Source organism: Pelobates fuscus, chromosome 9, assembly GCF_036172605.1.
Source record: "Pelobates fuscus isolate aPelFus1 chromosome 9, aPelFus1.pri, whole genome shotgun sequence".
NCBI lineage: Eukaryota > Metazoa > Chordata > Amphibia > Anura > Pelobatidae > Pelobates > Pelobates fuscus.
The window spans coordinates 74,102,300-74,129,247 of record NC_086325.1 but is presented as its reverse complement, the minus strand read 5'-3'; the positions used below and the strand labels follow the sequence as shown (position 1 = coordinate 74,129,247).

General features: G+C 39.3%; 1 protein-coding gene across 1 annotated transcript; it reads left to right on the top strand.

The window, feature by feature from the left end:
* Nucleotides 1-245: 245 nt before the first annotated feature.
* On the top strand, nt 246-26,614 carry LOC134572837 (pre-mRNA 3'-end-processing factor FIP1-like). Its single transcript, XM_063432078.1, has 15 exons — nt 246-452; nt 3,712-3,751; nt 11,130-11,202; nt 11,973-12,079; nt 12,682-12,725; nt 13,719-13,829; nt 14,998-15,131; nt 16,331-16,446; nt 17,819-17,924; nt 19,222-19,408; nt 21,059-21,116; nt 21,320-21,378; nt 22,462-22,675; nt 24,727-24,897; nt 26,223-26,614. Exons 1-15 carry the CDS (start codon nt 407-409, stop codon nt 26,347-26,349), a joined length of 1,593 nt encoding a protein of 530 aa, XP_063288148.1. The 5' UTR covers nt 246-406; the 3' UTR covers nt 26,350-26,614.
* Nucleotides 26,615-26,948: the final 334 nt, after the last annotated feature.

Genomic DNA, 26,948 nt, shown 5'->3' with positions numbered 1-26,948 from the left:
TTGTTATGGTGCTTGGTTGTCTAAAGTTTGGAATTTAGTGAATAACCCTGTCTTAGTGCAAAGTAACTGTTCTTTAAACAGTAGGAGGAAAGATAAATCCGTGACAGGGTCCCCTGACTACCTGGAGGACTATAAAGATGCAGTTTTCTAGCTGTCCATCAGTAAAGCCCTTTATAAATGGATGTCAGTGAGTGCGGCCGGCGCTAGGACCTGCTTGCCGGTGCTCACTTACAGGGCCCCTGGAGATGGCTGCACCTGGCGCCCAGTTCCCTGGTTCCAGTCCCCGCGCTCTCTCCCCTGCTTCCCTGTGCTCACTGTATGAAGCGCCTTCCACTGCTGAAGGTTCCATCCATAGAACGAGAACACACTCCTTCCCCGGGTCAACGTTCCATCAGCTCAGCCTCCAATGGCCGGCGAGGGGCTGGAGGAGGAGGAGCTCTGGCTGTATGGGGGTAGGTGGCCACTGCCTGCTGCTGGGCTGGGCTGAGGGAGTGCTTAGAGTGGGCTTTAAGGGGAAGCGCTTAGTAACCAGGAGCGTGGTGCTGAGCATGATGTGATGTGTGCTGACTAGAGGGAATTGGTTGCAGGATGCTGAGCATGATGTGATTTGTGTATACTGGGCTGTATTCTGTAGTGGCTGGATGCTGAGCATGATGTGATTTGTGTATACTGGGCTGTATTCTGTAACAGGATGCTGAGCATGATGTGATTTGTGTATACTGGGCTGTATTCTGTAGTGGCTGGATGCTGAGCATGGTGTGATTTGTGTGTACTGGGCTGTATTCTGTAGTGGCTGGATGCTGAGCATGATGTGATTTGTGTATACTGGGCTGTATTCTGTAACAGGATGCTGAGCATGACCAGCACCCAGCTGTAATAGCTTCCTGTCGTGGTTTTTGATTTGGAAAAATAATTGGTGTATTTTATTAGACCAACAACCTTATGCACATTGCCTAATACAGTATACTAACTTGGAAAATACACGATTTCTAAATGTGAAGTTTTCTACCTATCTGTTCGAGCTCAAATCACAGGTTATTCAGTGCTTACTGCTCTGAAGTGTGTAGATAGGCAAACTGGGCCATTTCTCTGACATCCTTTTAACTATTTTTAGCAGAGCAACAACAGCCAGGCCTCCATCACATCTCTGGAAACTAGATTGCTTAATAGGTGAATTGATTTTGTTAATGTACCTACGCTAAATTATCAGAAAATATAAAAAGTATTAATAGAGACCATATAATGCTTCTATATGGTTTTTTTTCCTGCATTAAATGGGTTTCTGTTGTACCTGAGTGGCCAAGATAACAAATCCCACTGTTTTAACACTTGCCCTGGTGGCTGTGCAGTGGGTTATCGGCATAGCAATATTTCCCACACATCCCTTAGTACATGCTTTCAAATAAACATTAATTCCCATTAGACAGATCAAGGTGTAACACTAATTAATCCCTATACTATTACTGTGAGGTTTTTAATGGCTTCGAAATGCCCCACACCAGGCTAACAGGGGGTCTGTGTGTTTCTACTCTTTGAGACAATTGCAGAATATATTGAGTTAAGATGAATACGTAGAAGCAACTGTGTACCATTGTTGGCAAAAAAAAAAGCAATGAACGTTAGTTATAGCAAAGTACTCTACTGTAGACAATGTCACAAAACCTGTAGACATACTGTGAAATATTATCTAAAGAGGGAATCCGTTTTTGCTGTTTTTAACAGAATTTATCAGAATTTTTAAAATTACAAAATCTGCACAAACCCTATCATGCATATTAAAGTGTTATTGTCACCTGTGGAGTTTTTTTGCTGTTTGTTTTTTTTGTTTTTTTTTTACTAATTCCCAAAAACCAGGGCTGTACTTTGGGATTCAGGACTATTATCAATAATAGTATTATAGGTTGTGTGAAAAAGGTGGGCGTGTGGTGCAAGCTTGTGCTTGCATAAGAAAAGGGAAGCTTTTTAAGCATGTGAATATCTGAATTATTCTTCCCATAATTATCCTGTGTCAGACAGTAAAAAGAAAAAAACAAAACAAATATCTTGCCCATGGGTCGGCAAATGAGAATCGATATTTCTGTCTTTTTTTTTTTTTTTTTTTTTTTTTTTTTTATGGAATTAGATTTTTATAACAAGTAAGTTTATAACAAATTCTAACATTGACAATACATCGCAAATGTGAGGGTTGGCAATAGAAGTCAAGCACCATGCTATATATCCAAAATTCCAGTCCGAGTATTCACTACAACGGTACAATGATATCTTAATCTAGGACTGCTCGGAGTCCATTTTCTTATAAGGATATTATCATTATACCTGAACGTTCAGCAATATAGGCATGGTACTACTTTGTTATAGGCAAGTATCAACTTTTCCACCTTGTTTGGTGGCTGTCACCCTTGCTGCCCTGTTGTGTTTTTGTACCCCACCTCCTCTAGACTGTAAGCTCTTTTGAACAAGGCCATCATCTACCTATTGTTTCTGTGTCACTGTAACTGTCTCAATTATTGTAAATTTCCCCCCTTTTCATAATATTGTAAAGCGCAGCGGAATTAGTTGGCGATATATAAATCCCAATTATAATAATATCATAAGCTCTTACTTTTCTATCACTCTTCCCTCCGGACTACACAGTGAGTGGCTTCTGGTCTGTAAAGACTCGTGAAGGCGTCCAGTGTCTTTATGGTCAGATGTGTCTCTGGTGGAAGAGTCAATATTTATCAGTGTGGGTATCGTCAGAACAAAACCATTACTTTAAAATTGGGGTAAAGAGACTACTTATCGTGTGAATATTGGTGGTTCGATTGTGTTGTGGAAACTATGTCAACCTTGTACACGGTAGTATTTTCATTCTTTGTCCACCATCTCTGTTGCTAACCTGTGGGTGAAAGGTAAGGGGTGGGAGACAAGTAAAGGGTGAATAACTGTATACAATCATGATATTACTGGAGTGTGGTTGTTATTGCAGAGGAAAGATGTGAGACGAATATAGGTATAGAAGAGAGAGAGAAATGGAAAGAAAAAGGGGGGAGGGGGATATTTTTAAATATTAGTAAGTGAGGTGAGGAGGGGGATAAGGGCGGTCAAGTTTCCCCGGTCCATGAGTTACGTAATGTCTGCAGTCTCAGGCAACAGCGGATCTGAGATTTATAGAGTTTAAGACCACTAATAATCGTGGAACACTCTTGGGGTATTATTTATTTAGGCTGGCATCTTAGCCATTTCTAATGCTTCTCTGATTTTGCGTTTCACCATGACCATTGAGGGTGTCCAATCTGATCACAGTTCGGCCAGTGCCTAAACCAGCACTATACTTGCCGCTAATTTATTTTTATTCGTAGTGAGGGAAACTAAAGGTTTGGAAAGCAGCAGTGCACATGGACCTGTGCTATTAGAGATTGCACTTGTGACCAAAATCTCTGTAGTTTGAGGCATTGCCACCAACAGTGCAAGAAAGTACCATGGTCTCCCCAAGTTTCCAACATGTGTTGGTTGCTATCCGGCCCATCTTATGTTGTTTATAGGGGGTGAGGTACCACCTGAAGAGCATTTTGTAAGCATGTTGTTTGTGTGTTATACAGATGGTCAGATCTCTGATTGCCTCCCAGATCTCCGACCAGAGAATGAATTTTGAGAAGTGAAGTAACAATCATTGAAATGCTTAAATCAACTTGCTGCTGAGGTTCCCTAATGGAATTTTAATATTTCCAGGTTCTCCAACTTGTGATGAAGAAGATGGCTCCACTCCAAGGTAATCATTGCTCAGTTTTCACATGACGTAAAAGAGATGAGATTCTTTCTGAAACTATATATCTAAAATATGCTATAGAAGTTTTCATGGATAATTCTGACTTCTTCACATGGGTAATTCTAGATCTTAATGGGACACTGTAAGCACAAAATCGGCTTAATGACGCAGTTTTGGTGTATGTGTGATGCAGTCTTGCTGCTCAATTCTCTCCCCTTTGGGAGTTAAAGAAAATTATAGTATTAAGAATACAAACATGTATTCCTAACTTGAGTGTTCTGATACCCCCCCCCCCCCCCCCCCACTCTCCCGTTAGCATTAAAAATTGAAGACTTACCTAGCTTTTAAGCTTTTAGCACTCTGCACACTGTAGCCAATCCAATGCTTCTCAATAGTACTGGGAGTCAGGTGCTCATGTGCGGAGAAACAGCATCTTTTTATAGAGATGAGTTGATTTATTGCACCTCTGTGGGGAGTGTTTAGCATTTCCATTTATAGTACAATGACAATACCTCCTCCAGGAAGTCCCTCTAGTGGTTGTCCAAGTGAAAAAAAAAAAAGCTGCATTTTCTCTAAATAGACAACATTTACATTACTGACCCTGCAGGGACCATCCATATGCCACAGAACCACTATATTGAGCTGTAGTGGTTCTAGTGACTATAGTGTCCCTTTGAATCACTTTGTTTGTGCAGTTTTAGCCGTACTAAAGCTAATATTATTTTGGTACTTAAAGGACCACTATAGGCACCCAGACCACTTCAGCTTAATGAAGTGGTCTGGGTGCCAGGACCATCTAGGTTTAACCCTGCCTGCTGTAAACATAGCAGTTTCAGAGAAACTGCTATGTTTAATTTAGGGTTATTCCAGCCTCTAGTGGCTGTCTCATTGACAGCTGCTAGAGGCGCTTCCGCGCTTCTCAATGTGATTTTCACAGTGAGAAGACGCCAGCATCCATAGGAAACCATTAAGAATGCTTTCCTATGGACTGACTGAATGAGCGCGCCGCGCATGCGCATTCAGCCGATGACGTCAAAGGGAGGATGAGAGGATTTAACCCCTTCCTCCCCCTAGAGCCCGGCGGGAGGGAGGCCATGAGGGTGGGGGGGGGGGGGGACCTATTAACACTATAGTGCCAGAAAAACTACTATGTATGTTTTCCTGGCACTATAGTGGTCCTTTAACATTTGGAATAGAAGCTAAAAAGTTCAGACAGTTACAAATTAAGTTCAGTAGACACCAATATGCACAGATAAATACTCCTAGACGCACACACTTCCAGACAAAAACACAGATTCGTACTTGGAGTGTGCGCAGAGATTTACTCCCACACACTTTTTTTCCCCCCTTTTCCTTTATGGTTGTGGATACTTCTCTAGTGTCTAGTGGGGAACAGGTTGTGATATCTGCAGGGTATTTCCACACAGCTGCTTTAGACTGTTGGGATGTCCTGTTTGAAGAGTATGTTAAGGAATTGGACAGTAAGGTAGGAATAGGCTTCTGTACCAGTTAAGCTCCTTCCAACCCTGGCAGTGTTTGGGATCTTGCTATTTGTAATAGTTGCTGTGTGTGATCTGCATGTGTTTTGAAAGCTTACTGTCTCTATGGTGTTGGAGAGGACACATGTTCTCCTGTCTTTCTTCCCTTTTCCCTCTCTCACTCTGCAGCCATTTTTTGCTTTGGAGCTCTTCAAATACATGCCATGCCCTGACGTCTATATGCTGCTGCTGTGATCTGATAAATGTCAGCATTTAGAATTATGCTCCTTGAAGTAACAAGGAGGGCTACATACACTGAAGGTGTGAATGTTATCTGAGCTTTGTCCAACCTGAGTCCACCCTCAAGGATGCAGTGCTTGTGTTTGTGTGTAGGGGATTCAGTGTGTGTTTGTTTATGTAGTGGACGCCTCTAACCTGTAGGAAATATTACACTCCATGGTGGACTGGTGGCATTGTGCAGGATGTCTGGTGCTTTATAGTGAAGAGGGGGCCCAGCAAACGCCATCTTACGCTTCCGGCAGCTCCTGTCTCTAACTTTCATGAACCCAGCCTGCATGCTATAGATATGTATGTGCACATTGTGAATGTGGGGTCCAGATCCAAGGAGTGGCCCTGGCCCCATACAACCGTATTAGCTGTACCACCTTGATGGCAGCCCTGGTTGTGCCTGTTCTCACATCTACTAATTACCCGGTGTGGGAATTCAGAATGAGCTTGTGAGAGAATTTCTGGGACACGGCAGAAGAGACCCCACCAGCTGCTGAAAAAATCCAGTGTGACAAAAAGGACAAAAATCTAAAAAAAACTAAAATCTCCACTAATGAGAGTAACAGTGATTTATCTCACATTAAACACTTTAAGACAGCCAAGGACTTATGGGAAGGCTTAGAATTGAATGGGAATAGCAGTCTAAATTAAAGATTTTATCAAGAAAACTGCTCAATTTGAAGGTGTCTGAGGGAGGAGACCAAGAGAAACATCTGAATGAAATGTCAGAATTAGGTGATCATTTGGATTCTATTGGAAATAAATTTGACGAAGAAGACAAAGTGGTTCTGATTTTATCAAGTCTTCCAAAAAGCTACAATTAATTAATTCACACACTACTAGAATCTCTCTGTAAAATATTTTACAACACACCTCAATCAAGAGTTAGTAAGGAGAGCGGAAAATGCGGTGAAATTCAAGCATTTTCTATACAAAGCACTAATGCACATCATAGGATGCAAAACAGCAGCCAAGGCTGCTTTGGGTACCTGTCTGGCGCTACTTCTGACACCTTTTACACACAAAAGGCAAAAATACATTGTTTTATTTGTAGAGATAAATCTAATCTTGGTGGAAGCTGCTTATACATGGCTGCCATAGACAAGAAAAGGCCTCTACATGGCAGAAGAAAACACGGTAAATTTATTTTATTGTCCAAGAAAAGCCAGATACGGCGATCAAAATCATTGGATTATTCATTCGGGTGCAACATCTCACATGTGCAAAGATTCAAATTTGTCCAGAAAGTGACAGGAACTTACAGAAATTGTGAACATTGCTAATTACAACAAGCTGTCTGTACAAGGAAGAAGAAATGGTTTCTTGAAATGCATTGCAAAAGCAGAGACATTAAACAATAAAGTGGAAAATGCAATTCACTTACCTGAACGTAAACAGATAATTTGCTCCGTGTTTCAGCATTAACCACGTGTAGATTCAATGTGAACTTTAATTGAAGCAAACAAAAACAAACTAATGAAAAAAAATGGTCTTCTGTACAGCCTGTCAATCTTTTTCTGGACAACTGGAGACCTGGACACAGAGACCCTCTGCAAGATACAGAAAGGAATATATGGCCAGGATCACTATAGGGTCTGGAACACAAACATGTATTCCCGACCCTATAGTGTTAACACCACCATCTAGCCCCCCTATGCCCCTCATGCCTCCATAAATATAGTAAAAATCTTACTGTATTCAAGCCTGAAGCTGTAAATCTGCATGCTGTTAGACTCAAAAAACAAGCAGTCTATTGACATCAGAAGTGGTAGCCTGATCCAATCACAGTGCTTCCCCATAGGATTGGCTGAGACTGACAAGGAGGCAGATCAGGGGCAGAGCCAGCATGATTCAAACACAGCCCTGGCCAATCAGTATCTCCTCATAGAGATGAAACTGAATCAATGAATCTCCATGAGGAAAGTTCAGTGTCTGCATTAAGAGGGAGGAGATACTGAATCACAGGATGCTGTGCACAGTGCTGCCCTGTGCTCTGCTGACGGCAGATCTGAGTGGATGGAGCATATTATGCCTCCATCAACTCCGAAGTCCCTCTGGTTCACTCTGAGTGACTGCAACTGGAGGTGTTCCTAGCTTTCAATGTAAACACTGTATCTTCTCAGAAAATACAGTGTTTACATGAGAAAGGCTGCAGGGAGCTATAGTTCTCACCTGAACAACCTCATTAAGCTGAAGTTGTTCAGGTGACTATAGTGTCCCTTTAAGCTGCAAGAGTGTTGAATGAGACTCTATGTGAAATGCTAATAGAGCAAAACTTAATTTAGAGTAAAGACCCCTGTCTTTTTGTCAGACAAAGAGATGGAAAATGGACGTGTGCACTGGTGTTTGTAGATTACCTGATGTTGTGCAGTGACAGACACCAGGGCTGTACAGAGATTGCTGCTAAGTTGAACAAAGTAAAAGTCAAAATAATCCAAGACTTCGCCTTCTATCTCGGATTGTATGTAGAAAGATAAGATGACGGTAGTTATCTTCTCAATCAACGGCACACAACCAGGACAGTAAAATGTGTGAAAAATTAACCTTGAAGAATGGAGGACCCATCGAGCTTGGCATGGCTTGAGCCTCTTCACACTGTGGCGGTATTCCAAACTCTAGTGGTCGTTGTATACTGTGACAGGATGCTTGACTCTTTCCAACAAATATCTCCATTCAATGAAGGTTCTTTTTATAGCCCAAATCATAATTACATTCTGCATCACTCAACTTGTGGTAATAAAAGGCAAGGGATCATCTATTTACCATAGAACGGCTCAGGTAGCTACATTGGATGCATCCACCTCCAAGTCATAGGGCTTTTGAGAATTGGAAACCTGTAGAATAGGGGCAGTAGTGAAGGCGTGGTTTTTATCTTTACAGTGGGCACTGGGAGACTAAACAATTGTATACTTCTTTATTGTTATTTTATTGTTAGTGTGATGTTGTTTTGTTTATAGCTGTTGGTTCAATCTTTAAATAATGCCAATATTACAAAGAGGATTGATAGCTTAGACACTGTACAAACCACTACAAATATAGTGGTTTTGTGCATAGATGCCCATTTTCTCAGGCAATGCAAAACCAAACTGTTTCAGAAACTGGCAATATTTCCATTTTGATGAGAACATGCCTCCTTAGTTGCTGTCAGAGTGAATTGAGTAAGTTACCATCTTAATATTCAATGTCATCACACATCTCACTGCAAGTTTTATTTTTAAAGAGTTTTTGTGTAGTTTTTTTTTGTTTTTTTTAGATTAATATCTGTAGCATTATTTGTCTGCAGTTTACAAACCATGAGAATACATTTAAAATGCATCTTATTCTTCTTGTAACTCCCTGCGCTGTCTGTTTTTTGCGACGTTTTACCACTATCACTATATAAAACAAGTTTTATTATGTGCAAGCACACTAATAAAGAATTTATCATTTGGCAGACCAGACGTGCTGTACAGCAGCTCCCGCAATAAACGACGAAAACGGGGGTATAAACCCCGATAACGGACACGATCTGGAGCCGGGGTGCACTCAGCGAAGCAGGGTAACCATGGGGCATCGAAAGAATCAACACACGAGTCGCAAATCGCCCGGAAACCCGACCTACGTTAATGGGGCCTACCTGAGCCAGAGCCAGGGAGAGACGGCCGCTCTCCTGGATGGTAAAGCCAGACATCAACCCCTTCAAGCACTTACTTCTGCTCCTCCCCCCCCCCTGGACCGGTGGGGGTTATCCCGGTCCGCTCTCAGTCCCAGGAGCACACAACTAGGCAGACCACACAAGCATGACCCGGGCACGCTAACCTACAGGCCCCTAAAGGTCTCCACTAAAATGGCGGCCGGCAAAACAACCCGCATGGCGAACATAACGCTGCCAACGACTGCATCCCTGAGGCGCCCGGATGCGACCCTGTTCCACCTCTGGGACTCGCTAAGGTGGCGACAACAAGCAGCCCGACCTAAATCGTCTCCCCCACAGAAGAAGGGTGAGCGGAACCCCAAGAGTCGGGGAGTGGAGGAATTACCCCTGGGTACACACTCGTCTTACCCACCCATGTATGCGCAACCTTACCCACCCGGGCGGCAGGCCACAGGGCATAGTGCCCACGAGCATCACCCACACTGGCGGAGGAAGAAGCAACGAACACGACAAACGACGACCCGCTCCTCCGTCCCTCCCGCAAGTGGAGTAAACCCGGACCCCAGAGGCAACCGAGTTTGTGGCAAGAAGATGCAGACCTGCACTCCAGCCTGGGGCTGGGGGGACGCCCTCTCCGACACCTATTTTGCAACGGGCCACAGGAACCCAGAAACAGACACGCACCGCCTATGCAGAGACGGCATCGGGTGATGGAGAATCGGATGGGGACCACATGTAATCGCTGATATGGGACACTGTCACACTGCTAGCACCGAATTTCTTGGGCGCTGACATGCTCTAACAGCGAAATTTCAGATCCTACCGAAAGGTTGGAAACGCTTGTGGACAATAAGATTTATATTATGCTTGCCTTATACCTTGCTACACAGGTAAACTGTATTATGCCATGACACATACCACTCGCTTCAAGCAAACGATTACTAGAGGCTAGACCACGTACCTATACAGACACACTCTTGCCAACAAACCTAGTACACACTCGGGGCACACGCTCACATGCACTTGAACCATAAACATGATGTATATATGTACATTGGTGACCATAATACTTGTTCAAACGTAGGAGTACTGAACTACACAGACAGGGAACCAGTACATATAGAAATACTACTATTGTCTTAATGCCAAACACCCAATCGTGTAAGCAATAGCCTATGTGGGAGACACTAACGGATGGGAGGCACTAGACATTCATGGAAGTCGTGTGACAATTAACTTAACCCATACAACGGCTAAACCCGCCTACAATCTATGAATACCTGTAACGCTATTTTGGTTGTGTTTTGTTGTGTTCTGTTTGGGTGCTCTGGGAAAGAATCCAGCCCGACTCACGCTATATATATTTAAATTGTATTGTATACTGTTACTCCTTTGACAGCCTGACATGACAGGCATTACTCTTGGCTCTACTATGTTTTAGCTAACGACAAGATAAAAATAAAAAAATGAAGCATAGCCATGCCGGAAATGTACTATTTCAAAGCTGACAATGTCTTAACCCCACACTGTAACCGACTTATACGTTTCCCTCTTCCTTTATGTACCCCACCACAAATGCTTCAATAAAAGAAAGATTGACAAAAAAAAAAAAGAATTTATCATTTGAGAAAACTGTAAAAATTGCATAAATATCCTGGGCTTCAAATAGGCCCCATCATCTACAAATGTTTGTCAAATATTTTTTTTTGTGGTGGTTGTTTGTTTTGTTTGTGTTTTTTTTTTTGTTACCTCTTTTGTTAGCTGTTAGAACAGTGGATAAATCTCCAATGTATGTATAACGTGGTACCATGTCCCATTTTATTATGATTATGTTTGTATTTATGTTTGTATTTTTTTTTTTTTGTGTTTTTTTTTGTTACCTCTTTTGTTAGCTGTTAGAACAGTGGATAAATCTCCAATATATGTATAACGTGGTACCATGTCACATTTTATTATGATTATGTTTGTATTTATGTTGTAGTCATAGCAAGTCACCTGAAACTCTTCAGAACACCTCCACAGAGAGTCAAGATCAGAAAGAAGTATCACAGAAGGTACTGAAAATCTATATCCGAGCTTTGCCTGCAATATTATTTATTTTTTAATAAGTGGGTAAAATTTGCAGACACAAGGAATCTATACTGACCAGCAATTTCATTTGATAATATTGCCACACTATATGACCCTGATTTCCAGTAGTAACTGGGCAATCGTGCAATCGCAAAGCTGATAACAAAGAAGTGGGGATTGTAGCATACCTCTAGCAGACCGATATCGAGGACTCTGAACATATACAGAGCATTTGAGAACTCTGAGAACGGACAAAAGCTCAGAGAAACTCAATAGCCCTTTGGTGAATCCCTGCTCAGGTCTCAAAAATACTTTTTGCTCGCTTGTGCCATTACTTGGTGAACCTATACCATTGAATATCAGACTGATCCCACCCATAAGGGCAGTCCAAAATGCCATCAAGTTCCTTATGCACGCGAGATACATCAACCCTGGACAATTTGGACCTTCTCTGAACATAAAAACCTCAAAACATTTTTTCTAACCCAATTATGGTTTTTATAATTTTTTTTTTTTTGTGGGTGTGTGTATGCTCCTCAATGTGTTTAGACTACCGTGTATCTGCTTTGCCTTTAAAGGCAATTACACACACCTTTATTCAAGGTCCAGGAGAGAGATAGGCACTTCAATTTAACACCCTACAGATAGGTGGCTTTTTTTTTTTGGTTTGTTTTTTCCCTATATTAATTGGTTTGAAATGTATGTTTTGAGGATCCACTAACACACGTGTATTTTTTATTTTTATTTTTAACAGGTGTCAAAGAGCTGCAGTGACGACGATGACGAGGATAGTGACACAGACAGTGATGATGATGTGGAAGTTACTATTGGTGACATTAGAACTGGGGCTCCATCTTGTATGTAAGTTCTATTTCCTGTTCCTGTGTCAAAGTGACAATCTTGGGCTGAAGGGAAAAAAGCTGATTTTTCTACCATGAGCAAGTCTATTTAAAAATGTTATAAGCAGAAGTATGAATCCTTATGATATTGTATTTAAAGACCTGCTTTCAGAAATATTACAGTTGGTTATTATGTATAATATATATATATGCTATTGAGAGATCCAATTGGGGTCGAAACATCGATCAGGACTTTGTGTAGGTTTTTTTGTAACACAGTGATTAAAAAAAACAGTGAAGTGCAACCTAATTTTTTAATATGAATTCTACACTTAGTGGGTCCTATTACTTAAAAAAGCTCAGAATTATATTCTGCTTTATCTCCTGAGTACAGACATTCCCCACATGTATACCTTTCTTTGGTTGTTATCTTTGTTGTTGTTTTTATCACTAATAGTATTAAATTAGACATGCTGACTAAAAAAGATGATCAAATATTCTGGTATTTAAAGAGTTTGATTATCAGTTGCTATGATCATCTCCTAAAAGGGTAAAAAAAAAAGTGCGATAAAAAGTAATGGTTACTATTTAACTCTTTATGCATACTATACTGTTTTGTTTCAGGACATCTGCTGGAAATCTAAATGTGAAAAGTTATACTACAGCTGGTAACGTATCACTGTCATTTTATCTACCAGTGGGGTTTCCTTTTGCTTTTCTGTACGATAGTTTTTTTTCAGTGTATCGTGAAGCTACACATTAGTGTTCTCCTAACAACCATAAGAACGGTGCATTTGTTTGAAGAATTCTTCTGATTTGCTGATTTGATGGTGTATAGTTTTATTGAGCATAGCAGGAACTCAGTGTTTGATTCCTCCACCTGCACTAATCAAGGGATAATAAAGTATGTAAGGAAACTATAGTCCCACAAATAACAATCATTATTTCAGGGCTGTAGGTTCCCTCTGTCCACCCTCTTTTGCTATTAAGAAATTAAGTTAAATAGAGTTTACTCACCTCCTTTCTATGCCAGAATTCCTCTACTGCAGCCTCCAGCTTGTCCTCCAGTGATGTCAACATCGAAAGCTGACATTGTCCATGATCTCCTCCAATACATAGCTTCTCATAGAGGAGAAGTGGTTGGAACTAGGCACACACGGCCAAACGCAGAGCTCCTTCAATCAAATGCTACTATTACCAGCATTTGAATCCAGGACCAAGTTTCACTCAGAGGAAGCACCTCTAGTGGCTATCAGAAAGAGAGTCAGTAGAGGTGGATTTAACTCTCCAATGTAAACATTGCAGTATCTAAGACAGGTGTATCCAATAGGTAGATCCCCAGATGTTTTAAAACTAGAACTTCCATGGTACTTTACCATTCTAAATGCATGCAAAGCATCATGGGAGTTGTAGTTCATTGGTCATTGGTCACCCCTGATCTAGGAAATGATATGAACACAGCACATAAATAGTCTGCTGTCAATGATTGAGAGTTGACACATGGTTACAAGAGTTACTTGAAGAGGTAACTGTGATAATAGATTTTATTAGTGTTTATTATTTTAAATAATTGAGTGTTTGATTGTTTTTTGTTCTTGTAAAATATATATATATATATATATATATATATATATATATATATTATATTTTTTTTTTTCTAGCTAAATTTCAGCCCAAGGGAATAGATTTTTCTGCTCCCGGATGTATCAATGGTTTGCCTGTTATAGAAGTTGATCTGGATTCATTTGAAGACAAACCTTGGAGGAAACCAGGTATTTGAGAGGACAAACCTGTTGAGAACTCAGTATAGTTGTGTTTTTTTTTGTTGTTTTGTTTTTTGTAACAAAATGTATCAGAATGACATGGTTTTATTTCCTTGGTTGACTCCTAGGCCAGACTGTTATGGAATACAGCCCATATTTTCTGTTTATTTTATTGTGGTGAGATCTAAATTCTTTCGAACCTACTTGTCTTACAAGGCATCCTGCTCTAATAAAAAAAATAGCTATCTTATTTACAAAATCATCTAAATAAATATATTTCCATGGTCTGTCCTATATTTAAAGCTGATTGTGTTTTAAAATCCAATATTGCATGCTTAGTGAGGTCATGTATTGTGTGTGGGAACCGCCACTCCTGTCCTGCTTTATGTTAGTGGGACTTGTTCTCACGGGCAGCCACTCACACCATTTGGTTAGACCTTCTCCCAAAACTGATCTGCTGAGGAGACTGTATCACAGTGTGATACTCTCTCCTGGCTTTTCAATAACTGGAGATCAGCTGATTTAAGTTCTTTATTGAGAATGTCTTGTCAGAAGCCCACCCTGTTTTCCACTGCAGTGCAGACAGCTTGCTGGTGAGCCCTCTACACTTATACATTTATAACTCTCCTCTATGGCTTTAGAAGGATGCATGGCTTTGACTAGATAATGCGGAATCCAAGCATAGAAGGGACCATTGGTTCCGGAGTGAGATGTGCTTTCTGTGCTCAGGTGGGCAGACAACTGAGGCTTCGTACCCAAAGACTCGTTGCGCTATAACTGCTACAATGAGCTGTAGTGATTATGGTGCACAGTGGCAGATGCAGACTGGGAGTATACCTTCCACCAATGTTGGGCAGATGCAGACATGTTTGTGATGGTTCTTCACTCCAATTAAAGGAACCCTGAAAGTAACACACACAAAAAAACCTACAAAACATAAACCAGAAGACAGTCTCTGGAACGACACAGTGGCAATATTTTCCAATAATACCTGCTTCACCGTTGTGTTTATAATACTATATACAACACCTAATCCATGATCCTATAACATATAAAAGTAAAAGAAATTTAAGTTTTCCCATCAGCTGTTCCCAGTTTTGTATTGTAGAACAATTATTTTGTAGATTATATTTATTAGAGTGGATGTTTTGTTTTTTAGTTGCATTTTCTTTTCCAGGTGCTGACATTTCTGACTACTTTAACTATGGATTTAATGAAGCCACGTGGAAAGTGTATTGTGAAAAACAAAGGAGGCTTCAGATGGGACTGGACACCGGCCATCTGCAAAGCAGCCACGAAAACAAAATAACTGTACAGTAACTATTCATCTCTATAAATATCTGCTTGATACCAATGAACTCTTGGGGGGAAATTAGAAATAAATGTAGGTGCTACTTTATTTTTTATTTTTTATTTTATACTATTTTATACTATTTGTATTTAATGGGAATCTAATAAAACCAATAGAAACATTCTACGCTGTATATTTTTTTTGTATTTTACACATTTCTTGTTTGGTTTTGATCAAGGGTTTTTTCTGGGTATTTTTTTTTTCTCTCATCTGTTTAAAATGTCAATATTATCACACCACTTGTTTGTTATATTCTTGCCAATAGAGAGGTATTTTAATAGAGCGAGCCTACAAACCCTGTATTTGGAGGTTTGGGTATACTGCCCTCCTATTACAGAGTCAGTATAAGGTACTATTTCAAAGTAAAAAAAAAATATATAGCAATTTAAGCAAATGGGCAAATAGATATACACAATAACAGATGTTAAAAACAAAACAAAAAAAATTGTTCATCTTAGAACTATTTCGATATAAATGCCTATCTACCATGTATAATGGCATCTTGATCAGACTGTATACAGAGAACTAAAGTTAGTCCCTCATCTACAACAACAACCTTGCATTCAATGCCATGTATGGACGACGAGATTTGTTGCAGATTACATATGAGCAGAAAAGAAGGGGAGGGTTAAGACAGTCTAGCAGGAAAGTTCTTGAATTGGATATTAGTCATTAAACGAAACAAACAAACACAAGTAGTTAAAGAAAAGCATCAAGGGATTTGTGGAACAATGGATTTTCTGATAAAGTTGTCATTTTTGCACTTCTCCTGGTTTATTGAGTAACTTTATGTGCATGTGTCTCCTTTAATTCTGGCATTGTGGTTTGGCACAGTTTAAGTACCTCTGTATTCAGAAAATAAATATGCATCAATAAGTCTGGTGTTTGTAGTTTTACGTTTGCCTTCTGTCATTGGTTATATATCTCAAAATATAAATTTTAATATTTACAAATCACATTGCAGACAGCTATATAAAAACTTTAGAGCAGACCGGTGGATGATTCCTAATGATCTAATACTGTAGCCATGTTTGTTTGTGTTGCTGAGAATCGTTTTCTCTTCTTGCAAAAAAATATTCTATTGTAATGAGTCTATTATAGCTTCACAGATCGGTGTCACTGAATTAACTTAAAAATAATCTTTGCTATTCCAATGCAGGTGCATCAAGGTAGAACAGAAAAAGGAGCAGAAAATGGATGTTTAAATGCAGATCTGAAATCTAACATGTCTTTATGCAGGCAAGAAAAAATCTCAACCATAACTTCTCCAAACAGGTAAATAAACAAAAATATGTAAAAAAAAAAAAAATTTCCAATTTTTTTATCTTTTTAAAAATTGCTTTACATATCCAGCAGTGTGATACAGAAGAGGGTAGGTAGGACTGGGCATTCCAAGATATAGAAGCAAATAACAAACCTTAACAGTGCAATACAACATACCTAAAATTACAATTATGGGAATGACTACAGACACGTGTTGTTGAACATCAATTGTAATTGTATCTTCAAAGTTTTAAAGTAAAGAAAATAAATGCAAAGCCATATCCAGATATGGTGAAGGTTAGAGAGTATCTTCTACCTACCAAGCTAGGGATCACCTAGATTGGTAGGCATTCTGTAACCAGGAATTACCTTCCCTTAGACTTTAGCCGTATCAATAAGGGAGTGATTCGTCAGTTCCCACATTTTATCATCACTTAAGCAAAATGTGGTGGCCAATTTAGGAGTGGAGACTTCTGAGAACCTCAATAGCATGAATATAGTCAGTTAATTTAAGAAAATGCACTGGGGTAAGGCCGGACCCTCAATGAATACATATAAAAGAGGTAACTCAGCTATAGGAGGATAGTCAGTTTCATTATTATTGATTATAATATACATTTTATATTTTTGTGGGTTTTAGTGTTTAAATATATCGTAAGTGTCTTTGTAACTATGTTTTTAATCATATTAATTAGAACTCTTTAGATGGGAGAACTATGGATGGGAGACTATATGACTCCCGAGTCCCAGGACATAGAGCTGCTATATCCTTTTTCGTATAAATATGTTTAACGCATTGACTCACATTGAAACATCTTGTGTTGTATTAATGGTTATTCGGGAGCAATGGAAACCATACAACTGCTAGAACTGCATCAGCGATAAATATTGGAAGCAGCAGAGATGAGAGTTTCAATGTTCAACCTTTTGGAGGCAGTAAAATATATACATCTAATTCGTGGTAGATCCTAGTTACAATACACTGACACAGGAAAATACTGACAGATACAAACAGGCTACAAGAGGGATCCGACCACTTACCTGTCAGCCAGTCTGTGACCTTGACATGATGCAAGTGACATTGTGTACATGTAGTTTAGCTTTAAAAATGGCCAGTCTGCCGTTAGTAAATGGGTGTCAGTTCCTCAATAATTAAATGTATAACCATCGTCCCCAGCAGATCTTTACCAAGTGTGCACTCTAATATGTTTACAAATAAAGCAAGGTCAACAGATCTACACATTAAATCCCAATATTTGCTTGTGTTAATGCTGCAAGCTTTCTGTTTAATAGTTTGCGTGGCCTTAGGAAAGTGTCACAAAATGTAATTGCTTCACACCCTTTGTTTCATATGTATACATTGACTTATTTTGTCTAATACCAGGAAGATAGAAGCAACAACGGATGCAGTTGGTGGCGTGGTATGTAATATCACCAGAGTGGAGGGCAGGAGATGGGACAATCATGACTCTGAAGACATTCCCATTCAGGTACCTTGTTATTCCAACTAAGGTTTTGTCAAAGAAATAGCCCACATATCATACATATTTCCAATGACTCCCATAATAGTTATTGTATAATGTGATGAATTATACATTGTTGCTTCCACTGAAATTCTAAACCTACCCCTGTACTTGTTGCGTTTGCCTGCATTCTATACCTAACCCTGTACTCATTGCTTCTCTCTGCATTCTATACCTAACCTCGTACTCATTGCTTCTCTCTGCATTCTATACCTAACCCTGTACTCATTGCTTCTCTCTGCATTCTATACCTAACCTCGTACTCATTGCTTCTCTCTGCATTCTATACCTAACCTCGTACTCATTGCTTCTCTCTGCATTCTATACCTTACCCTGTACTCATTGCTTCTCTCTGCATTCTATACCTAACCTCGTACTCATTGCTTCTCTCTGCATTCTATACCTAACCTCGTACTCATTGCTTCTCTCTGCATTCTATACCTAACCCTGTACTCATTGCTTCTCTCTGCATTCTATACCTAACCTCGTACTCATTGCTTCTCTCTGCATTCTATACCTAACCTCGTACTCATTGCTTCTCTCTGCATTCTATACCTAACCTCGTACTCATTGCTTCTCTCTGCATTCTATACCTAACCTCATACTCATTGCTTCTCTCTGCATTCTATACCTAACCCTGTACTCATTGCTTCTCTCTGCATTCTATACCTAACCTCGTACTCATTGCTTCTCTCTGCATTCTATACCTAACCCTGTACTCATTGCTTCTCTCTGCATTCTATACCTAACCTCGTACTCATTGCTTCTCTCTGCATTCTATACCTAACCTCGTACTCATTGCTTCTCTCTGCATTCTATACCTAACCTCGTACTCATTGCTTCTCTCTGCATTCTATACCTAACCCTGTACTCATTGCTTCTCTCTGCATTCTATACCTAACCTCGTACTCATTGCTTCTCTCTGCATTCTATACCTAACCCTGTACTAGCTATTTCCATTCCACCTGCATTCTATACCTAACCCTCTACTTGCCGCTAGTGCCAGTATTCTATACCTACCCCTGTACTCAAAGTTTCTGTCTAGATTCTATACCAAACCCTGTACTTGTTGCTGACACCTGCATACTAAAGCTAACTGTACACTCTCTGCTTCCACCTGCTTTCTACACCGAATAGCTTAATAAATGGCTCCAGCTGATGCATAAGATACATTTATTTATGGAATTAATACAGGGCTTTTATTTTAATTCCAATATGTTAGAAACAATGTTTTTATTCCATTTGTTTGTTTTCACCCTTGAAGGTTCTTGGCGACCATGGATACAAACCACATGCTCCCATACACCATCAACAACCCCCTCCTCCTCTTCTACCACCACCTCCAAATATTGCTTCAAATCCTCATCCATTCTCTGGACCGCCTCCTCCGCATTTTTTTCAGAGGCCGCCTCTTCCTCCCCACCAGATCACACCATCCCTGCAGCCACCAGGTGATTGCATGTTCTTGCTTGCAAATTGTTTGTAACTTTTTATAGAATACATGTATATGTATTTTAAAACAAAAACAGCCATACAAAATACATTTTAATTTTACAAGCAGGGATGGTATATCTCAAGGGTCAATGCTTTATTATATTGCCATGTGTGGAATTCATATTAAGAACTTTAGCATGTATAAGCATAGTGAACACTAATATAAACAAACTGCCAGTGTCCAAAAAAAATGTGTTACAAACTAAATCTGTAAAAGTGCAAAAGAAAACAGGGCCCAAATAAGTAGTAATGTTGCTGTACCATAGGTCGTACCTAATACCACACAGCTGAGCTATATGGTATGCACAAAACAACCTGGTAAAAAAAGATCTTTCTGGGACTCAAGTCCTGACCATGTAATGTAAGTCACTCATCAGCCATTCTCCAACAAAGGGTGCATGGTAGGCCAACACTCAGGTATTTATTGGTCGGAATCGAAGTCAAGTGACTGCTTGCTAAACCTTCCACTTACTTCCATCTGGCCAAGACCTGGAGTAGACTGTCATAAAACTGTAAAGTGTGCCTTATAGGGTAACAGGAATATTTTCTGTTAAGTTATCATCCATTTTCTGAATATCGTTTACTTACATTGCTGATTAAAATGTCCCTAGCTGGATTGTGTTCTTCTGTGGCATTGCTTGTTTTATAGTTTAAAGTGTCCTGAAAGAATACCACCCATCAAACTCATCATGTTGAGAGTAGGGTAAATTGACTCTGAGGATTGGCTTCTCGGCATTCAGAAAGACTGATGACCTTTCCCATTGTTACAAGGTCCCATTGGATTTATTGGCCTCTTCATACTCCCTCTTGGCGTTTATTCAGTAGAGTAACCCACTAGACATGTAAGCAGTGTATACACAGCTAAGAATACTGGTATGAGTCAAATAATTGTCAAGATTGGAGGATCTTTAAGTCTATGTGTATCATTGGATATATCACGTGGAGATTATAGAAGGTTATAATAATAACAAATAGTGGGAAGTGAACAACATAGAAGAACATACTATGATTAGAAAATAATGGGGATGTAAGACCATTTCTGGGCTGTGAATGTATCCCTTTCACATAAAGCTTATCCAATCTGAAGAAGAAAAAGGATGTTTTAGAAGAAAAAAAACGACAATAATCTTTAAATGGGAATCCTTCTAAGGGAAGCCGAGAGATGCTGCTCACAATCCCTTGAAGGTGCTCCATACATTTCACTTCTTACCATTCATGCCAATTTCAGTTTTCTCAGGTTATCCATCTTCAGTACCTCCCTCTATGTTAGCAGTTTGAAACTGGGTCTCCTACTTATATTGCTCTGGGCACCATGACTTCTACAGATGCACTTCATATATCCCTGCTTATTTTATCATTATCACGTCTGGTTTTCCAGTAAAATTGAGGTTATTGCATTTACACGGTCAGTAGCATTTTAGTAAAAGATTACTATTCAGGCAATATTTTTTTTGATAAGAGTAGAGGATAAAGGAGTTTTTTTTTTTTTTCTTTCTTACATGTTGGAAACCATTGTGTGTTTATCCGTACTGTATTATTAGTATGAACATGAGCTGTTTTTGCATTTATCTAAACAACGGATGATGTCTTTTAATATTTTGTTGCAGCTTTACTTCCCCCACCACTGGTGCCCCCTCCATCTCTCCACATTCATCCTATGAATGGGTAAGTTGATATAGTAATATCCCATACCAATGATGCCCAATTTTTTGTAAAGTTGATTTTCCATCAGGATTTGTGAGTGCCATGGGTATTGGCAATAGCTGATGTTCTAAAGATTCACAGTCTCTGGTCTATGCATTTGAATGTTTATTTTTGTCATTGTGAAAGTTTACACTTACTAATCAATTATTTGGTTAATCGTTAAGGCCCCACATTCCATATAACAGTAGGCCACCTCAACAACGGCACAACTACAACTCCATAGGTAAGTGCCCTTTCACAATTTAGTTTGTTGTGTCTGAAATAATTCTCTGTGTGTGTGCATAAATGTAATTTTGATCGACTAAAATCAAGCTTGTTCTTGTTCGCTAATCATTTTTGAATTTGAAAAAATGGAATAACCGTTCTCTACCAGTAATGCTGCAATGTTAGAAATCACTTTAAAACTGGACTAAACTTTTGTCATCACAGTCAGTTACGCTATTGTGTTAGGGTCACTTGATTGCAAGGTTAACAACAAATACAACTTGTGATTTCATGAACTTTGAAGTTATCATCACAGTACTGATGATAATAGGTGATGTGTGGCATTAATCTGTGTTCCAAATTGACATGTATGTAGGTATTCCTTTGACATGTTCAAAAAAAGGCATTTTGGGCATAGTGGACATGTGAAATTTGTTGTGTTGTACTTCGTCCTTTAATGATGTCAGACGCGTTTGTGTAAGTGTTTTTTTTTGTTTTTTTTTAGCTTTATATTTCTATGGGTATTTGTTAAATTGTTGAAAAGTGTGTTATCAATGCTTTAGCAAAACATTTTTGTTGTTGAATTTGATAAGGTAAAATGGCTTGGTAATAAGGTAATATGTCAATATCTTCTTCAGAAAGGCTGTGATCGCTTAAGCCTAACTGTAGAGTGTAGAGTGAAGAACGGTTTTATGGGGGTGGGGGAGGGGTTCCAAACCAATGTTTGTAATTGTAATCTAAATATATCAGAAAGGAGCAATTTGTTATTGCATTAACAATTCTTCAGCATCTATTAATGAGTCCATAATTATCAAATAGATTGAAATCAATGCCTGCGCTATTCAATAAATTATATCTTAGTGAGCACTCATAGGTCATAAAATGAGTGGCCATTTAGTGTGTGTGTGTGTGTGTGTGTGTATGTATGTATATATGTATATATAAGCATAATGCCTGTTATGTGATTTTAAAGGTATTATACTATAGTTCTCTATGTGAGATGTAATTGTCAAACTTAGGAATGTAAACTTATCAGTAATTGTAATTATTAAAGGATACAAAAAGAGGATGACGAGCACGTGACACATCTGTTTTATTGCAGATTCTCGTCTGATTAACTACCAGCCAGCTGTCTCCACCGCACACAGCCCCTGGGTAACCAACATTAACAAAGGCACAGGCAGCTTTGGAGGGAATGATTGGGCATCACGGAGACAACGAGAGAGGGACTCTGACCGACCAAGGAACCTAGCTACCAATAACTACAGGACGTGCGTCAACTCCTTAAAGACACTTCAACCTCTAGTCCTTCCATGGTTTGTTTGTTTGTTTTGTTTTTCTGTGGATGTCACTTCAGGGGCTTTTTGCAAGATATACAAAAGACCCTTCTCTCCTTTATTCTCATTTATCTCTCCCACAGTTTGTCTCTACACTTTTTTTTTCTCCTTTTAAAGAAATGTTTTAAGCACCATAACCAGTACAGTATACACAAAACAACAATGAATAGGCGCTCACTAAAATAAAAGGATGGAAGGCAGCAGTTAATCAGCAAGTATTCCCGAATCCCAACCCTTGCTCGAGTACAAAATGTGAAAGAAAAAGGTTTGGTGAACCGTGCCAAAGGAGGAAGGCGTATAAAGAATCAATATATACATAGACTAAATGAGGTGCAATATCGAACGGATGTATGATGACCTCAAAAAGTAGAATAGGAAAAGGTGATAGTGCAATATATCAACAAAGTTTTAAAAAACTTTTTAAAAAACTCAATAAAAGAGTAACTCACACTTTTTTGAGCTTTTAAGAGCTCTGCTGTTTAGCACGTGGACGGTATAATCCCTGTCTTAGGATGTATTAGCATTTCTTGTATTGGACATTCAATTCAAAGCAATCATATGGAGTAAAAACATACATCCGTTCAATATTGGACCTCATTAAGTGTATGTATATATATATATAGATTCTTTATACGCCCTCGTCCTTTGGCGTGGTTCACCACACCTTTTTCTTTCACATAACCAGTACAGTGCACGGTAGTGGTTATGATGCCAGGAGCACCCTGCTGTCACTCCCCCTCCCTTCCTCATTATTTGGAGCCAAACCACTTTTAGAATTGTTTGGCTTCTTTTTCTGGAGTCCACTGGGTGCCGCTACCCATCTTTACTAATGCAGATGGAGCGACAGAAACTCTTGATCTGAGCTAAGCCATGCAGTGCAACGGAACTTCGTGCTTTGTTGTCAGTTATCTCTTTGTTGTCAGTTATCAAAACCATGACCAAACTGGACCACAGGTAAAAAGTCAAACTGTTTTAAAGTGGTTTGACTCCTTACAATGTGAAAGGTGCCAAGGCATTTCTGGCACCATACCTGCTACAGCTTGCTCTAGTGGTTATGGTGTACGAAGTGTTCCTTTTAAAGGTTACTGATGAATAGAAGAACAGATTTCTCTGTTAAACTCAATCAATTCATGGATGGATGGATACAGTCATAGCAAATAATATGCAGATGAGATATCTTTAGGTAGTGGGTTTTAATTTTAGTGACAGAGCCAAGCAAAGCTACATGCCACCATTGACACCACCTCATTTACTTAGTCACACTGCATGCCAGGGGTCTATTAATGGTTTAGCACTTATCAATCTGTTGTTCTGGACACATAAATGTTGCTATCAAAGAAATGGTGGGCACGTCACTGCACATAATACCAGAACGTAGGATTAGCACTAAAAGATCAACTATAAATGTGTAGAGAAACAGGCCACAAACACTGATAGCAAGGGATACCCTTATCCCCTTACAGGTAAAAGGAGAACAAAACAATACAAAACACAAATACAAGTTGTGCCAAATTCAAAGCCCAATAAGTCCACAAATGCTTGGGATTGTCCTTGCTGATAAGCGTCCAGACTTGAGATAATTGGAGATATATGTAATAAAACCGGTGATAGTACAGGATATCTAGTGCTAGGTGCAGGACACACAACAGAAATATACATGGTATAGCATTCACATTTAATAGAGCTATAAACCAGCTCTGAGTAAAACCGCGTACAGCGGTACAATCCCCACTGATGGATATGTAGCTCTAGGAGTCAGTCTCTCAGCTAACAGATAAATATATCTAGTGAGGGAGTGTTGCAAGTAGCACAACATGAGTTTTTCGCCTATTCTACCGATTTAACCTTCTCAGATTTCTCATGAGATTCAGCTGGATTGGATATTCTGAAAAGAGAAAAGTAAAAAACTAAAGAGAAATACACCTGTCAGTCTGAACAGTGGGAAATACAGTTTTTAACCAATTGCCATACCCTTTTACCAGGAATGAATAAAAAATTGGTTAATATGTTCTTTCCATTTGTATTTCAAGTGAAGATCGATACCCACGTTACCACAGAGAAAAAAGCTATGAGCATGAGAGAAAGTATCGGCGCAGTGAGGAGCATCCACGAGATCGTAGCTGGGAGAGGGAGGAGAAACCTAGAGGGGAGCAGCGTCAACGAGACCGAGAGGAGAGCAGTAAACACAAGTCTTCACGCCAGTAAGTATTACCTATGGTACACAACCCACCCATTTAATCTACTTTATGTAACAAGACTTGTCACTTCAAGGCATCAATATGTCTAATATGAAGCGTAAACTTTAATTCTACCTTTTTAATCACATGTGATTCAACATGCCAGAGCTTATTAGTGTGGCGGTTCCAGCATTCATAACCTTTAAATTTGGCTCTCCCTAACCTTAAAGGATCACTATAGGGTCAGGAACACAAACATGAATTCCTGACCCTATAGTGTTAAAACTACCATCTAGCCGCTCCGGGCCCCTCATGCCTCCCTAAATATAGCAAAATCTTACTGTATTCAAGCCTGAAGCTGTAGATCTGCATGCTGTTTGCCTCAAAATAACAAGCAGTCTGCTGACATCAGAAGTGGTAGCCTGATCCAATCACAATGCTTCTCCATAGGAATGGCTGAGACTGACAAGGAGGCAGATCAGGGGCAGGGCCAGCATGATTCAAACACAGACCTGGCCAATCAGCATCTCCTCATAGAGATGAATTGAATCAATGAATCTCTATGAGGATAGTTCAGTGTCTGCATGCAGAGGGAGGAGATCTGGAATGTTTGGATGCATTTTAGGCAGCCATGACCCAGGAAGGATCTCTAACAGCCATCTAAGGAGTGGCCAGTGAAGTTATCAGTAGGCTGTAATGTAAACACTGCATTTTCTCTGAAAAGACAGTGTTTACAGCAAAAAGCCTGAAAGTAATGATTCTACTCACCAGAACAAATTCAATAAGCTGTAGTTGTGACTATAGTGTCCCTCTAAGGTATATAGTATTTCTGAAACAAAGTGCCCCCTCCCTAACACCATGCCCTATCGTACATTTGAGATATATCTCTAGTAGAGAAAATACCTAAATCTGGCATAGAACATTTTTAGCTCCACTGATCATAGATTTAAAAATGTAATCTCTGAAGGACCAAGTTTTAAGCCTTTCATCACAATCTGGTCCCTAATTAATTTATGCGCGTGTCTTGAATTTACTGCAGGATTACTTTTTGCAGCCACAGAAGGATTAGCTGTTAATTGAGGGGGTCATTCCATATTGGAATAAAATTGTTAAAGGGCAGATTGTTCCTTAGGGGAATAAAGTACATCTGTTAGCTTAACCTATGGTTAATATATGACACAACAAATTCTCGTTAAAATTTTTGAATATGGGGCAGTAGTAGGAATTAAAAAAACAAGTACACAAAAAATATCAATCTTTCCATAAACTTGCAATTCTTCTTGGATAATATGTAAAAAAAAGTTTTTGTTCATTGTGTTTCATTGGAACTCTTCGTTCCCAATAATCAGCAAACAAGACAGTGAAGAGCGAGAAAGTCACCGGCGGCACAAACGTAAGAAAAGCAAGCGAGGGAAAGAAGAAAAGAGCAGCTCTGAAGATAGATCGGTAGCAACTAGACGCAGCCACCGCGATTAGTCTCTTTACGACAATTAACCGAACTTGGTTCAGGAGAATGTACACTGTGGCAGCTTAATATTGTGTGTTGGAAAAGGTTCAAGGAAAACATACAACTTTAGTACAAAAATAACTTTACTACAAGGATCCCAAGATGGTCTGCCACGTTTATTTTGGAGACTTTGAGTCTTCTGAAGGATGGTCAAGTCTTCGTGTTGATTTTTGCTTTTGTATTGCTAGAGTTCCTTACATCATCAAGTTTTCTTAAGAATACATGAGGTTAGAAATCTAGACCCGATAAGACTCGCACCATATGCCCATCATCACTGGTCATTAGTAAGACACATGTATGTGATTAAAGATGGTATATTTTTAGAGCACCAATTAAGTAAATTATAGGATTTACTCTCATTGGAATCAACATTATCGATATGCCCTTAGTTACTCATGACTTATCGATGTTCAAATTTGGGTAAACAAAATGCTTCTATTGAAAGAATATTTTCACGAATACTAGTTGACAAGTTCAGAAAATCAGTCATTGATGTGAGGACTGTGAGAAAGTGCAATTCTAATCGCCAGCCCAGCATTTTTGCTTTCATGTGCCAGATATTTAGAAA

Bases quoted from the DNA above. Each gene is read 5' to 3' on its own strand.
- LOC134572837 (XM_063432078.1), top strand. From the start codon at position 407: ATGGCCGGCGAGGGGCTGGAGGAGGAGGAGCTCTGGCTGTATGGGG. The intron at 11,203-11,972 runs GTACTGAAAATC...TATTTTTAACAG, and splicing joins AGAAAGAAGTATCACAGAAG to GTGTCAAAGAGCTGCAGTGA. The intron at 16,447-17,818 runs GTAAATAAACAA...GTCTAATACCAG, and splicing joins ACCATAACTTCTCCAAACAG to GAAGATAGAAGCAACAACGG.